General features: G+C 34.9%; 1 protein-coding gene across 1 annotated transcript in view; it reads left to right on the top strand.

The window, feature by feature from the left end:
- Positions 1–8,725: 8,725 nt before the first annotated feature.
- LOC110019622 (ultraviolet-B receptor UVR8) overlaps positions 8,726–13,352 on the top strand; it is a 13,256-nt gene continuing 8,629 nt past the window's right edge. Inside the window, exons 1-3 of the mRNA XM_020717363.1 lie at positions 8,726–9,001; positions 11,191–11,346; positions 12,262–12,420. Of these exons, the coding sequence (XP_020573022.1) occupies positions 8,782–9,001; positions 11,191–11,346; positions 12,262–12,420 (535 nt within the window). The 5' untranslated portion in view covers positions 8,726–8,781. The remainder of the gene's footprint in view (positions 9,002–11,190; positions 11,347–12,261; positions 12,421–13,352) is intronic.

The raw sequence follows: 13,352 nt of genomic DNA, 5'->3' as shown, positions 1-13,352 counted from the left end.
TCAATATGTGATGCTTTAATTTTCGAGCTCGCTTTGTAAATAGGGCAAGAGGATACTTTTTACCCTTTGTGCTTTCAGATTTTTACTTCGTTCTTTCATCTTTCGATTGTCTCCTTGCTTTGTGACATGATGGCCCTTGGGTATTCCCTTACTTTCTTTCGCTCTTACACCATCTTAGATGCATCGATCTTGACTGTGGGGGATGTAAAGGAGATACAGAGATGATATGTCTTTGATGATAACATAGTCCTTCAAAGGGTCTAGGAATCAAACCGCCCAACCATTAGTATCCGTTCAGAGCTACTTTTCTACCGAGAGCAGTTGAAGTATGGTCTTCGACTACCCCTGTGCTCAGAGCTTCAAACATCTTGTACAAATATGGAGTTATTCTAGCATAACTACCAAACTCCCTTTTAGTTGGAACTTTGATGTTATGATTCTAGTTTTGGGTGAACCCTTCTCTAGCCTAAAACTAGTTTCATGTCCAATGAGCTTCTTCTAGATCAAAGAGAGTGTTGGGGGTGGTCAGTAATAATCTTAGGGATTCTTAGGACTCTAGGCTCCTTGGGTTACCTAGGGTATCCTCCATCTATAAAGATTCAACTTGGGCTTCTATCAATTTCAAACCTCGTCATCTCAACCAATAGTTGAGGTATTGGGTCTAACCTCATGAAACCTTAAGTGAATGTAGAATTGGTGAGAAGTTCTGTGTGGGTAAGTCCTATTTCTAGGCATCTAAGAAGCTCACTAGTCAACCCTATAGAGAGAGAAGAAGTCCCCATAAAAGTGAGGTCAACAGTCCCCCGTCTTCCTCTTCTTCGACCGTGGATTGGATAATGCAAATTTGGTTGTGGTGAGATTTGTAAAAGATTCCTCTATAGCAATATGCAAGTCGGCCATCTTCAACAGCTCAAAAAAAGATTTTGGCTCCAACATATTCGAGTCATACTTGAAACACCTGTCTCTAATCCCTTGTGGCAAGGCAGTCTAAGCTATCAACGGTTGAAAATCTTGCACTTTTAACATCTCCTTTAAAAAACGAGTGAAGTAAGACCACATGCTTTAATTCTCCCCCTGCTTAATCCGCAGCAGAGTCTGTGTTTTCTTCTTTGGCTTTTGCATATTGGCAAGGTGTGCCATGAAAAGCTTCCTAAACTTAGCAAAGTTAGGGATAACTCCAGCCGGTAGAGCACGGAACCACTGAAGGTTTGATTCCTTAAATGTCATTAGAAAAATGTGATCAATTTGATCAATCTTCCCCTTATAAGGACCCAGATGGAGAATTCTAGGCCTTGCCGGTGGTAATGCTTCCAAAATTTATCGAGTGAAAGCGATATCAGGGATAGGTTGAACAGGTGCTTTGATGTGTTATGCCCGGTTCTTGAACATCGGCGTAGATATGGTGTCGACCAGTTGTTGTGAATCTGCTTCCCCTTCTGTCACCTGATTACTGGCTCATCTGTTGGGCATCAACAGTCATTCAAGGGGAATCCCTTGAGGGTGTCCCCCAAGACCCAGCCTCGACCAGTGAAGGTTGATCATTCTTCTACAAGATTGCTTGTCGAATGGCCTCGAATTGAATCATCACCTGTTACCTTAGCCCTTGAACTTGTTGTTGAATTTCTCGATTCATTGATTCTCTATTGAATTTCATCACTATGGGGTCCCTCTGCTATGATTCTCCATTGTAATTGGCTCCGCTTTTCGTTTGTGGTATGTCAACGCTCACGGCACCACTTATAAGATGTTGAAAACTAGATTGTTTTCCTAGAAAACATGCCCCGAGATTTAGAGCTGAGAGGAGAGAGAGTTCAATAATGGAAGAAAATTCCTAGTGTGAGGATTCGAAATGGTCCATTTATTGATGTCATGACCTTCTATTTATAGATGTTTCAGAATAGAATTACATTTAAGGAAAGAATAGTTATTATAACGATCTGAAAGATTTTAATAAATGTCTATTGAAACAAGAATTACATGGCAACAAACATAATAGAAGATGTCAGATTGTTGTCCAAAGTCGAGATCGATCGGCTGTGTCAGCCAACCGTCAAACGCTTGGATCGGTTGATTGAAGAGGTCAACCATGTTTTTTTTTTTTTTTTTATAAAGATCCAGTTGCTTGACCAAAAATGCACGTTGATTTGATTTCGTTCTCTCACTATATGCCCTCGTCGATCGTAAGCACCCATCGATCGAACCTCATCTCAGTCGATTCTATCGTAAAGTCGATCGACTGTTCGTCGGTGAAGAATGTTTTTTGTATTGTGGAACTTCATTTGTATGCCTCTGTTTTTGACCGTTTGATCTCCTTGAGATTCGTGCTAAAAATTTGACATTTCGTGATCCACCAAACAATCTTTAAATGTTGGATGTGAGAGAGAGAGAGAGACGTTTATTTAATATATAAAAGGGGCAATCATGTGGAAGAGGTAGGCATGAGTCATTTTCATGTGTATCAATCAATACGCATTAATACTTCAGTGGCCAACAAGGACATGGTAAGGAGAGTTTTGGACTACATTGTAAAAATGCTTATAAATTGATGGCAGCTTTTCATTATTTATATTTGTTACAATACATGTATAATAGAAAAGTAATATTAGCAATTGTCATATGAGACTAATTCAATGACATCCCTCCTTAATTTCAAACAAAATTTATATTATATTTATGGTAAAATATCTGGCACATCATATTACATGACCAAACAATAATTAAATATGTAAGATTATTTTAATACGCAATTTGTAGTGACTAATCATATGATTATATATGAACCATATATTAGTGCGAGACAAATTATTAAAATATTGTTTATCCCCAATTTAAAGAGTTTGAAACTATTTTGATATTTCTATAAACTCTGAGACTCAAATGACATCATGTAAATAGTCGTGCTCTATTTTGGCACTTCACATAATTGCATAATCATAAGTTAAAATAATTTTTGTCAATTAGAAAGATACATGATAATTTCCAATATGTTATATATGTACCATGGCTTTAAATGAACCGAGCTGAGCTCTCAAGACTATGTTCGAGCTCGAGTTTGTTTAACAGTGCACTGTTTCGTGCTTGTTCATTCAGAGATTATCGAACTTATTAACGAGTAGTTCGTTTAGCAAAAAAACAAAACGAGTTATAATCAAGCTTTAATCGGCCTTTACTCAAGCTCTATAGGAGCACTCTTTCAGGAACATACATTAGTCATATTAAACAACAATCGCTGAGCCTAAAATAAATATTTAAATGATACTATTCATGGACAAGTCGTAATCAAGTTAATTTATTTTCTTTACGAGCTTATTTATCAACTTGAAATAATCCCGAAATAACACAAATAACTCAAAAATAAAGACCGCGGGTTATTTGGGAATTATTGAAAATAACCTGAAAATAACTCAGGAATAACCTCTGCGGCACGTAAAGCTACGTCAGGAGTCCGCACACAAATACACTCAAAATTGTTGGATATATTTTAAAATAAATGTAGCACGAAAACAGATTAATTTAAAACTTTGATTGGAATAGCATGAGACATTATTATTACTATTATTATTATTATTTTGGTAGCTTCTATTCAGCTGTACGGTGGATAGAAGCAGTAATCCTTGAGGTTAGTGATGGGCACGATTTACTTCTTTGAATCAATTCTCAGAATCCGCTTATATCTTTTGGCTTTTCTTTCTTGGGCTTGGACCCTTTTTTATTTTGATTTTTATTTTTTGGTATATTCTACATACTTTAGAGAGATAAGGATGTGTTTGGGGTGTTTATCCAGATAAACAGCTTATTCTGAAACGTGACCCGCAAGGTTCGACCTGCTGTCTGCGTTTAGTATAAAAACCCAACAGCATTTTCGGATAAACTGCCGAAACATGTTTTCCAAACAGTGAGGCGGCGTTTTAAAAATGTTGTCTGCACTTATAAGCTGCTCCAAACAGACTTTTACATGCACAACAACCAAAATTTGATATTTAACTTCTAACACCTTTATGCTATAAGTATGAATGAAAAGATGTAATTTACTTTTTAAATATTGGTGATGATAGACATTTTGGATGCGATGTTAAAATTTTGAATGGCATGCTAATTCGGCATCCATTTTCAATTTATATAATAAGCAGATTAATGCTCTATTTGTAATCAATTTTTATATTTCATTTGGAGCATTTATACATATATATCACACAATTCCATACCCACTATCATGCCAATGCAAGAAAAGGTTTATTTCAGATTAAAAAGGTTAAGGTTTAGGTGTTAGACATGTAAATACAAAAGAATGGAATGGCATGTATGTAAATGCACCTTAAAAAATGCACATCATATACTCTTACTACATTAAACAACAAAATGTCACCCAAGAAGATTAATCTGATACTAGAGTTAACATTGGAAATCAAAGAACAATCAGTGATATCAAAATTTGAATCAAAATGGAAATTTGAATTAGACAAACTCACCATAAACCGATGGTCTTCCACCAAACTCCACCAATTCCAAGCCATATAATGATATTGACCACAGAGATGAGGAATCCATAGCCCCACCATTTGGAGAGAGGGACATAGTTTGCGCCATAGAACACCGGTGCCGAACCGATGCCGTAATGGGTGAGACCGCCCATGAGATTCGAGAAGAAGGAGAGCACCATAGCCCCAAAGAGAGGAGGAGTTCCGAGCGCGCTCGCTACTGACAAGAAAGCGGTGAACATTGCACCGATGTGCGCAGCGCCGCTGGCGAAGAAGTAGTGGGAATAGAAGTAGAGAAGCACCAATATGCCGAAAGATAGCTGCCATGAGAGACCCAAGCCGCCAACAAACTGATAACGTGAAAAAAAAAATTAGAAATATACATGTATACCAGTTAATTCCAATGTATTTACATACCTAGAACGTATGCTTCAATTTTTACATACATTCCACCTTACCCATGCATGAAAAGTTGCATTTCACCTTTTAAAAGTGTTCTTATCAATCCAGATATGTAAAGGCGAAATTTGTAGCCAGATTGGAGGCTAAAATTTGAGGTGTCAGGAGAGAGTGGAATGGTATGGTTTGCTGCCCTTTTTAATTAAATTTTGAAGACTCAAAAGAAGGTGAGCTTGTTAGTGCCATGAAAGAATGAAGGAGTTCAAAATTGTTATAATTTAATTAATTATTTCTTTTAAGGGTCAACAATCTGCCTCCATGGTTTCGGATAGGAAGTGTGGAACGAGAAGAAAGATGGCAATTTTGGGTCTCTGTACCAATTATGATGATAAGGAAAGGCCTCTTCTCCTGCTTCCCATGGCTTACGATGATGAAGCTACTGCAACTTTATGTAGGCTGCACCAGCGACCGACGATGTTACCAGTGGTGGTGCGGATTGAAGAGCAGGGTTCGTGTTGATGAATAGAATTTCTCAACGGCACTGTTAACTGTTCTGGATTCAGGAAATGAAGCAATCCTCTGACGAGCAGCCCGCAGCCACACTTCATCCCACCGTTCATTCTCGCTGAAGGCCTCTTTCTTCTCTTTCGGCTGCTCCTACCCGAAACCATTAATGAGGGAAAGTGAGACCTACTTGTGTCTCATAGACCGGTAGATAAGAAGATCCTTTTCGGCTTCCGGCCGCATTGTCTCACGACACTTACCAGCGCGTCTTATAGACAGTTGGGCAGGCAGGTACCCTGTTGCAGCCCTCTAACCGGGGACGGCATCGGGAGGCTATCGAAATTTTTGATGACCATGGACTTGTAAAATAATTTAAGATTTGGACTTTGTAAACTTTTAAAATGGCCAAAAATTAAATTATTTGAATTTTTAAACAGCAATAATAATACTAATATTTGAAATTGAAATGTAAAGACTTACAAATGATTTTAATAATTTAAATTCTTTCAATTTTCAAATGATTAAAATGTGAAAGAATTGGGAAGCTTAACCTTATTTGAAGCTAAACTTAAGGGGCAAAACCTGACTGCCAAATTCTATAAATTGGGGCTTGAATTTGACTTACATATGAAATATCATAATTGGGGGCTAAAGCTTGATTAGGTCTAAGCGTAGGGGGCTGATAAATTGACTCAAATATGAATGCATAAATTAAAATTAAATTCAAGAATATAAATGTCATTCTTAAATATTAAACTATTACTTATATATTCAATTTTGTCATCGGATTTACAATACACCTGCTAGCGAGTAGAAGACAGTCTCTTTTTAAAGCCTAAAATCATATACTTTTACAATTACTTTAAGTTCTCAATGATTTCAAAATCTCATTGTAATCTCTCAAGTCAAATGTGGTATATTGAAATGAGAACCAACTTTTAAGACTTAAAAAGTTTCCACTTGAGTTTATTTGCCACATTAAATTCATGACTTAAAATTTATGCAAGTTTTTAAAACATAAAAGATATTCAAACACATGAAACTTTAAACCCACGTGTGCTCCAACCAATGTATTAGATACTCAAATACTAGGTTTAAAAGTGTTATGCGAGCTAATCGGACTGCCCTGTCTATAGGATAGGTTTATAAGTCTCACCCAACTAATCTGATCTTCCTTGCAATGACTGGACTTAATGAGTCTAGTAATTTTAAAATAAACGTCTAAATCCAAAATAGAAATTTGCATGTCTAACTCACCTAATCTAATCCTTCTACCTATGAAAGCTTAAACTAGCAAAACTAAATGCCCCCACTTCAAATATAAAAGTTTAAATACTTAAATCCCCAATGATGGTTGTTTTGATAAAAAGAATTTCAACCAAATGAGTCAATATTTTAAATCAAGATTTTCAAAATAATCAATCAAAATATTCAAGTTAAAAATAAATCACTTAAAAGACTTGAAGCAAATTTTATACACCCTCTGCAATAATTTGTCAAGGGTAACAAATTCCTAAATGATTTCAGCTCATAAAAAGCAAATGTTATATCAAATATATCAATATATTCATAATCAAAATAATTACATGTCAGTAAGGACGTGGTCTGAGTCCTCTGTCGTATGGTTCTGCTGTCAAATGATACCACAAAATAGTTATTACTACCAGCGCCCTATAACTGGGTGGTTGCCACTAAATTGCACCATTATATTACGATCACAGTCGCAGCTCATATGTTCCCCAATGATTTTTTACTATTTGAGTTGTGAGAGAGTGTCACAAACGATGCACGAAGTGAGCAACTCTGCTTTTGTTTGATTATTGTATTTCCTTGCATGGATGCTTCTTTTATTGATTGAAATGAAATCCACTCTACAGTTAGGGGAAAAGCATCAAAATGATTTTCAAGATTTGTGTTCATTCGGTTGGCTAGCAAAAGTGGATTCAATGGATAATAGAAGACTTACTCGTGCCTTATAGACCATAGACCGGTAGGTTAGAAGATTCTCTTCGGTCGTAGTATCTCACGACACTGACCAATGCATCTTATAGATAGTTGGGCAAACAGGCACCCGATGCAGTCCCTTAAATGGGGACGACGCCGAGAGGCTGCCGAAATTTATGGTGATTTTGAACTTGCAAATGTTATAAAAAATTGAATTATTTGGACTTAAAAAGATGCCGAACTAGAAATAAAAGAAAAATACAAATTGTGAGTTAAAAGTCTCACATTCGATTATATTTGAATGTGGTCAAATAAAAATATATGTCCCAATGTAAATGAATGTTTATGTGGTCTAGTTTAATACATAAATTGGAGGAGCTAAGCTTAAATTTAATATGCAATATTATAATTTGGGGGGAATAAACTTGTAAGCTTGACTAAAAAATGAGATATCATACATTATAAGGATTGAGGGCTTAGCTTAAATTGAATATGAAATGTCATAAATTGAAAGGTTAAACTTAGGTTGAATGTAAAATTTCAACTTTGTAATTTCAAATGTATAGTGAATAATTCTAACCTCATCGAACCTTAGGCAATAGGTAATGTATTACATAATACCACAATGAATAAATCATAGGTACAATATTTAGTAACCTAAAAAAAATGTAGCAACTTGTTTAGTCTTACATTAAAATATAAATAAATCATATAACATGGCTTTCTTATCAATAGCTTATATGACAATAATCATTATAATATTATCACATTTAAGAACAATAATTTTATCATAATACTGGATTCAACCATAATTGCATGAAAAAAAATTGAAGCACACCATATCATAACTTATCATTTCTAATATATAATTAACACACTTATCACAAGACTACTACCAAAACATAAGCATAACTCATAAGTAGCTTATTTTACTTTCTTATTGGTTAGACTATCTTTGCATCTGATTTAGGTTGAACAAAGAAATTTGGTTGACCAGATGTGACCGATGAGTTAAGACTGTGAAAATCATATTTTTGCTAATTTATAAGTGTTAGGTTCACCATAAGACGACCATCATAGCTAAGGGTGATTCAAAATCTGGAGGGACTAACCTAGGCCTCCACTAACATGGCATATGTACATATACAATATATGAAAATTTGTTCATGATTGGTTGTGATATATACTCATTAGGTCATTCCTAGTTAGAAAAGCGTTTGGCTTATAGCCTATCCATAAGATGAAGCCACTCAAATCAACAATTATAATATAATAATTTTCCCCATTAAAATAAATAAATGATATAGTTTATTATGAATTTTGAAATTAATTTTTTTTATATATTTAAATAACTGTGATCTCAAAACTGAAAATCAAGCCTAATTAATCCGCGGGCGAAAACCTCTTTGCCTGATCTCATACTTTGGGATTTATTAGGGTTTTTGTTTGGCCGAGCATGAAAACTAAGGAATCAAAGATAGAAGCTGAGGAGGAAAGGTTGGACGAAGAAGACGAAGAGGAAGTCAGTTTGTGGAGCTGGGGAGCGGGTTCCGAGGGTCAGCTCGCCACCGGAACCCTTGAGGACCAGTGCGTACCTCAGCCCCTTCGCAGCATCTCCTCGGTCCATGGAATCTCTCAGATGGCATGCGGAGGCGCTCACGCCATCGCTCTAACCAGTAATCTTCTGTTCTAGCTTCTTTTCTCATAATTTTTAAGTTTTCGATTGATGCATAGATTGCTTAACATAAAAAAATGCAGTTTTTGCACTTGGAAACCGTGGTAGGAGAGTGGTCCAACACTTCTATATTTATATAAAAAATTTCAACTACAATTGTTGGAGTACTTTGGATGAAAACGTCAATGTTTAGGTTCCATCTTATTGTCAAAATTATCAGCTAATCACTTGCTTGTGTGGTATTGCTTTTGACTACAGAAGTAGAGATGCAAGTATTAAAAAAAAAAAAAATTGCAAAAGTTTTTTGTTATATGAGTTTATCTGATCAATTTAGTCATTCTGACGGTGTAATTGAATTATTTAATAGCTTTACATAATTCTGATGCCGCACTTTTCCTTGTGAAAAACTATTTGGCCTATCAAACTAGTTCTAAAAGGTTATTTCCACTTTTGTATTTCACCTTAAATTTGTTGGCACCACCGTTGGTAAGGGATTATAGTGAAGACTCTTGTTTTATAATGTTGCTATTAAACTAGCTATGATATCTGAATAAAAGTTTTGTGAAATATATAAGCTACTAAGGCAATATTTGTGTGTAGTAAAAATGAGAATTTTAAGATAAGTTTGTGGCCAAAATAGGAAATTGAGCGATGGCATTGTATGAAATGGACTATGTGAGTAATAATTATTGAAGGCAAGGTAGTTGGGTGGATAGATATAAATGATTTGTAGTTTTGGCATATAAACTTATAGGTGGTCTAATAAAAAGAGTAAATAAAATTGATGTTGAAGAAATATGAAGAAAAGTGCTTAGGACAAAGACAATGTGATAAAATGATGATTTTAGGGATGGGATCAAGGTTCTTATTCCTTAGTGAGGAGGACTTCATCTTGGTCTTTAACATGAACCCTATTTGATCAATCTTTGGGAGCTTAGATTTTTGTCTCTCCAGCCTTTTTAGTATAGGCAACTGCAAGTTCTATTTACAACTAATCACTTGCTTGGTGACTATTTGATTGAGCCAATTCTATCATGAATTAAAGCCATATTTTTAAAACTAGAAAAATATATTTATCAACTTTTTTTTTTTCAAATTCAGATTTATGTGTGCATGCATGGGCGCATGGGTAATTAGTTGAGGTTTTTGAAAATAATTTGCTATATGCTCCTAGCAACTTTTTGAATAAGTAAACGCTTACATGAACTGAAATCATATTTGTAAAACCAAATAATAAATGTTAATTTTTTTTTTTCATTTTCAAACTTGTTCTGACCATTTTAGCGAAGATTCGAGTTGGAAAATCTTGTTAGTAAACATTATTAGAACTTTTGTTCCATGGTTGGAACATCTGTGGCTTGTGGGTTGTTTATGTACTTTTGGATGTTTCAAGAAGTTTTAAGCCTTCTCTACAGTGTTTCATGCTACCTTTCTTGTTCTGTCAGCCTTTTGGCACACTCTAATTCATAATTTTCATTTCATTTAAACTAAGCTTTTGTCATGTTTAATGAAGATGCTGAGGTCATATTATTCTTCAAAGGTGGACTAATTTTCTTATCCACAATGACAACCCAAGTTTTGTACTGCGGAATCACTATGAATGACAAGCCAAGTTTATCATAACAAAGCGTTTGGAAATTAATTGTTCAATTGTAGACATGTTAAGTAAATCCATCATAAAAAGAAATTATATTTTATCTTTGAGTTGGTCTTGTGAAAGAAATTAAGTGGGTTTCAAAGTTGTTAATGATCCAGGAGGTGATTTGCATGAATCTTGCTCATTTTGTTGTTTTCATAACATGGCCTCATGATCACCATAGTTTTTCTTTTCTTTTTGTCCTTCATGTGATCATGGGACAAGCTGGTAGCTTCATTGATAACAAGTGGACAGAGTTATTAAATTTTAGTGCCATTTGCATGCATACCACAAAACTCTTATGTAGTTACATATCTAACTAACACCTAACCTTTCATATTTACATGCATAGCACTCTAATATTTAATATCACATAAAAAATACCACTACTACTAACTTTTAAAAGGTGAAGCTTACCTTTTCATGCATAATATGTACATATCAAAATTTATGTGTTAGATATGTAAATACAAAGGAATTGTGTGGCATGTATGTAAATGTAAATTTCCCTTAATGCAAATTTTTGTTAATTATGTTTGCAGGTTGTGGAAGAGCCTTGGGAAGAGCGTTGACATGGGGAAGAGGCACACGTGGCCAACTTGGCCATGGAGATCTGACAAATCATTTAAAGCCAAAAATTGTTGATTTTCATGAATGCTTTGTTATATGCCATGTCTCTGCTGGGTGGAATCACTCTGGATTTGTCACAGGTTATCTTATAAACAAACCTGAGACTCTTGAGCTTAACTGAAATATCTTCTTATGATATTTCGATATTCTACATTTTTGCTTCCAAATATTTTAAATATTTTCAACTTCTTTGTAGAGTTAATATAGATTCATGTGTCACTGCTATTTAATTTTGACGGACATGCCTTATGTAGCAGCCTCATAAGAACTTGTTTTGGCTAACTTATAGGATGGAAAGTTGAGATATATTTCTTATTATATTTCTAATTTATTTTTTCATCTTTTTGAGAAAAGGGACCTTAGAGTTAGAGTAGTGCCAAACATTATAATTCCTGTTAATATATGAGTGTATTAAAGCACTGACTCATGGTCTCGTGGCAAATTTCTGAGTCAATTATACCTTGAAAGCTTTTGGTGCAATATCACGGAGTATTTCGCCAAAAAAACTTGGTAGAAAAGGCAGTTCTGCATAAACAGACCGGCTTTAGTAAAATTTTTTTACACTTTATCATTCTGGACATTGTTCTTCAATGTTTCTTAAATGCTGCATAACTTGAAATTTGAAGCGCAGCTAAAAACAGTTAGCGAGCTGATGCTTAACTTTTTTTTTTTTAAATTTGTCTTATCTCAGTGCAGAATACGAGGCTATCTGGTAATGAATTTAAGTGGGATTTAACTTGATTCTCTCAGAAAGAAAAATGGCAAATTTTAAATCATGGATTTAATAAATCCAATTTCTTCTCAATTCCTCTCAGTTTTGTCTTAAATCTTGGATTTACTAAATTGCAATGGTTGCAAAATTTAGTAAATTCGGATTTACAGGATTTACTGAAATTGTTACCAAATAGCCCCTTCGTGTAAATTTACCGCAGGATTAAAGTTTGCAAAATGTTGAGAAGTTGATTCTGGTTTATTTGGTGGTTTCTTCTTTTCAGACACTGGTCGTCTGTTCATGTGCGGTGATGGTTCATTTGGGCAGCTCGGGAATGGAGATAATAAGTCCTACAGCTTTCCTCATGAAGTGCTGTTCTTTTTATCAAAGCATGTTGTGCAAGTGGCTTGTGGGATGCGCCATTCCCTTGCTTTGGTGACAGGTATAAAATAAACAAGGTTCTTTTGGTGAATAGTTTTGTGATAATTATCATCATTTTCCTTTTACTACCTATTTGTGGTCAGATTTGTAAATCCTATATATATAGTCGTTATAAGAGTGCTTTTTAAGAGCAGGCTAGAATCTACATTCCCTAATGCAATTTTTTGCAGCTTTTGCATAATTCTAGTTAACAAATGACACATTACAAAGATCATTATGCTCCTTGCTCAAATTTTAGAAGATAATTTCCTTGATATTCTTAAAGTTTAACCATGGGAGGTTTAGAGGGCATTGGAAAATCTGCTTAGCTCGTCTTACAATGTATGGAGTAGTTGAGTAATGCGTGTGTCGGTCAACTTTTTTTTGAGATTGATAGATTTGAAAATATGAAATATGAAAATAATTTTTGAGATTTAATTTAAGTATAAAAGATATATATAGTTTGAGTTTTAAAAGTAGTATGTTTTAATTTTTTAAAAAATGAGACCAAATGGATCTCATTAGTCTGATAGTTTGCATAATCGTGCCTGATACCGCAAATATTACACCTTCCCGAGAGATAAGTGTAGACCTCAGCGATAGACCCAATCCTGCAAACTAAGAGATTTGTGACATCCGTTTGGTCTGCGAACCTTTTATATATGACCGACAAATTCCCCTATTTAATACAAAGATTAAATAGGGTTTATTTTACCTGGGTTCCAAGTTCCCTATAGAGGCAAGCCCCTATAGTTAATTACATCCCAAATGACGGGAGTCACTTGAGAAAACTCTCGATAATGATCAATGGTTCTAGTCTTCAAGAATTCAAGGTTCAGGTTTTCAAGGTAGGACGTAGAAGGGCAAATGGGAGTGGCTCAAACATGAACAGTTATTTCAGGAGTCCAAAGGAAAGAAAAGGTAGGGGATGTCACAGATCCTGAGGAGAACCCT

This window comes from Phalaenopsis equestris, unplaced genomic scaffold, assembly GCF_001263595.1.
Source record: "Phalaenopsis equestris unplaced genomic scaffold, ASM126359v1 Scaffold000064, whole genome shotgun sequence".
Classification (NCBI taxonomy): domain Eukaryota; kingdom Viridiplantae; phylum Streptophyta; class Magnoliopsida; order Asparagales; family Orchidaceae; genus Phalaenopsis; species Phalaenopsis equestris.
Note: the sequence above shows the minus strand (reverse complement) of the source record. Positions and strands in the feature narration are given on the sequence as shown.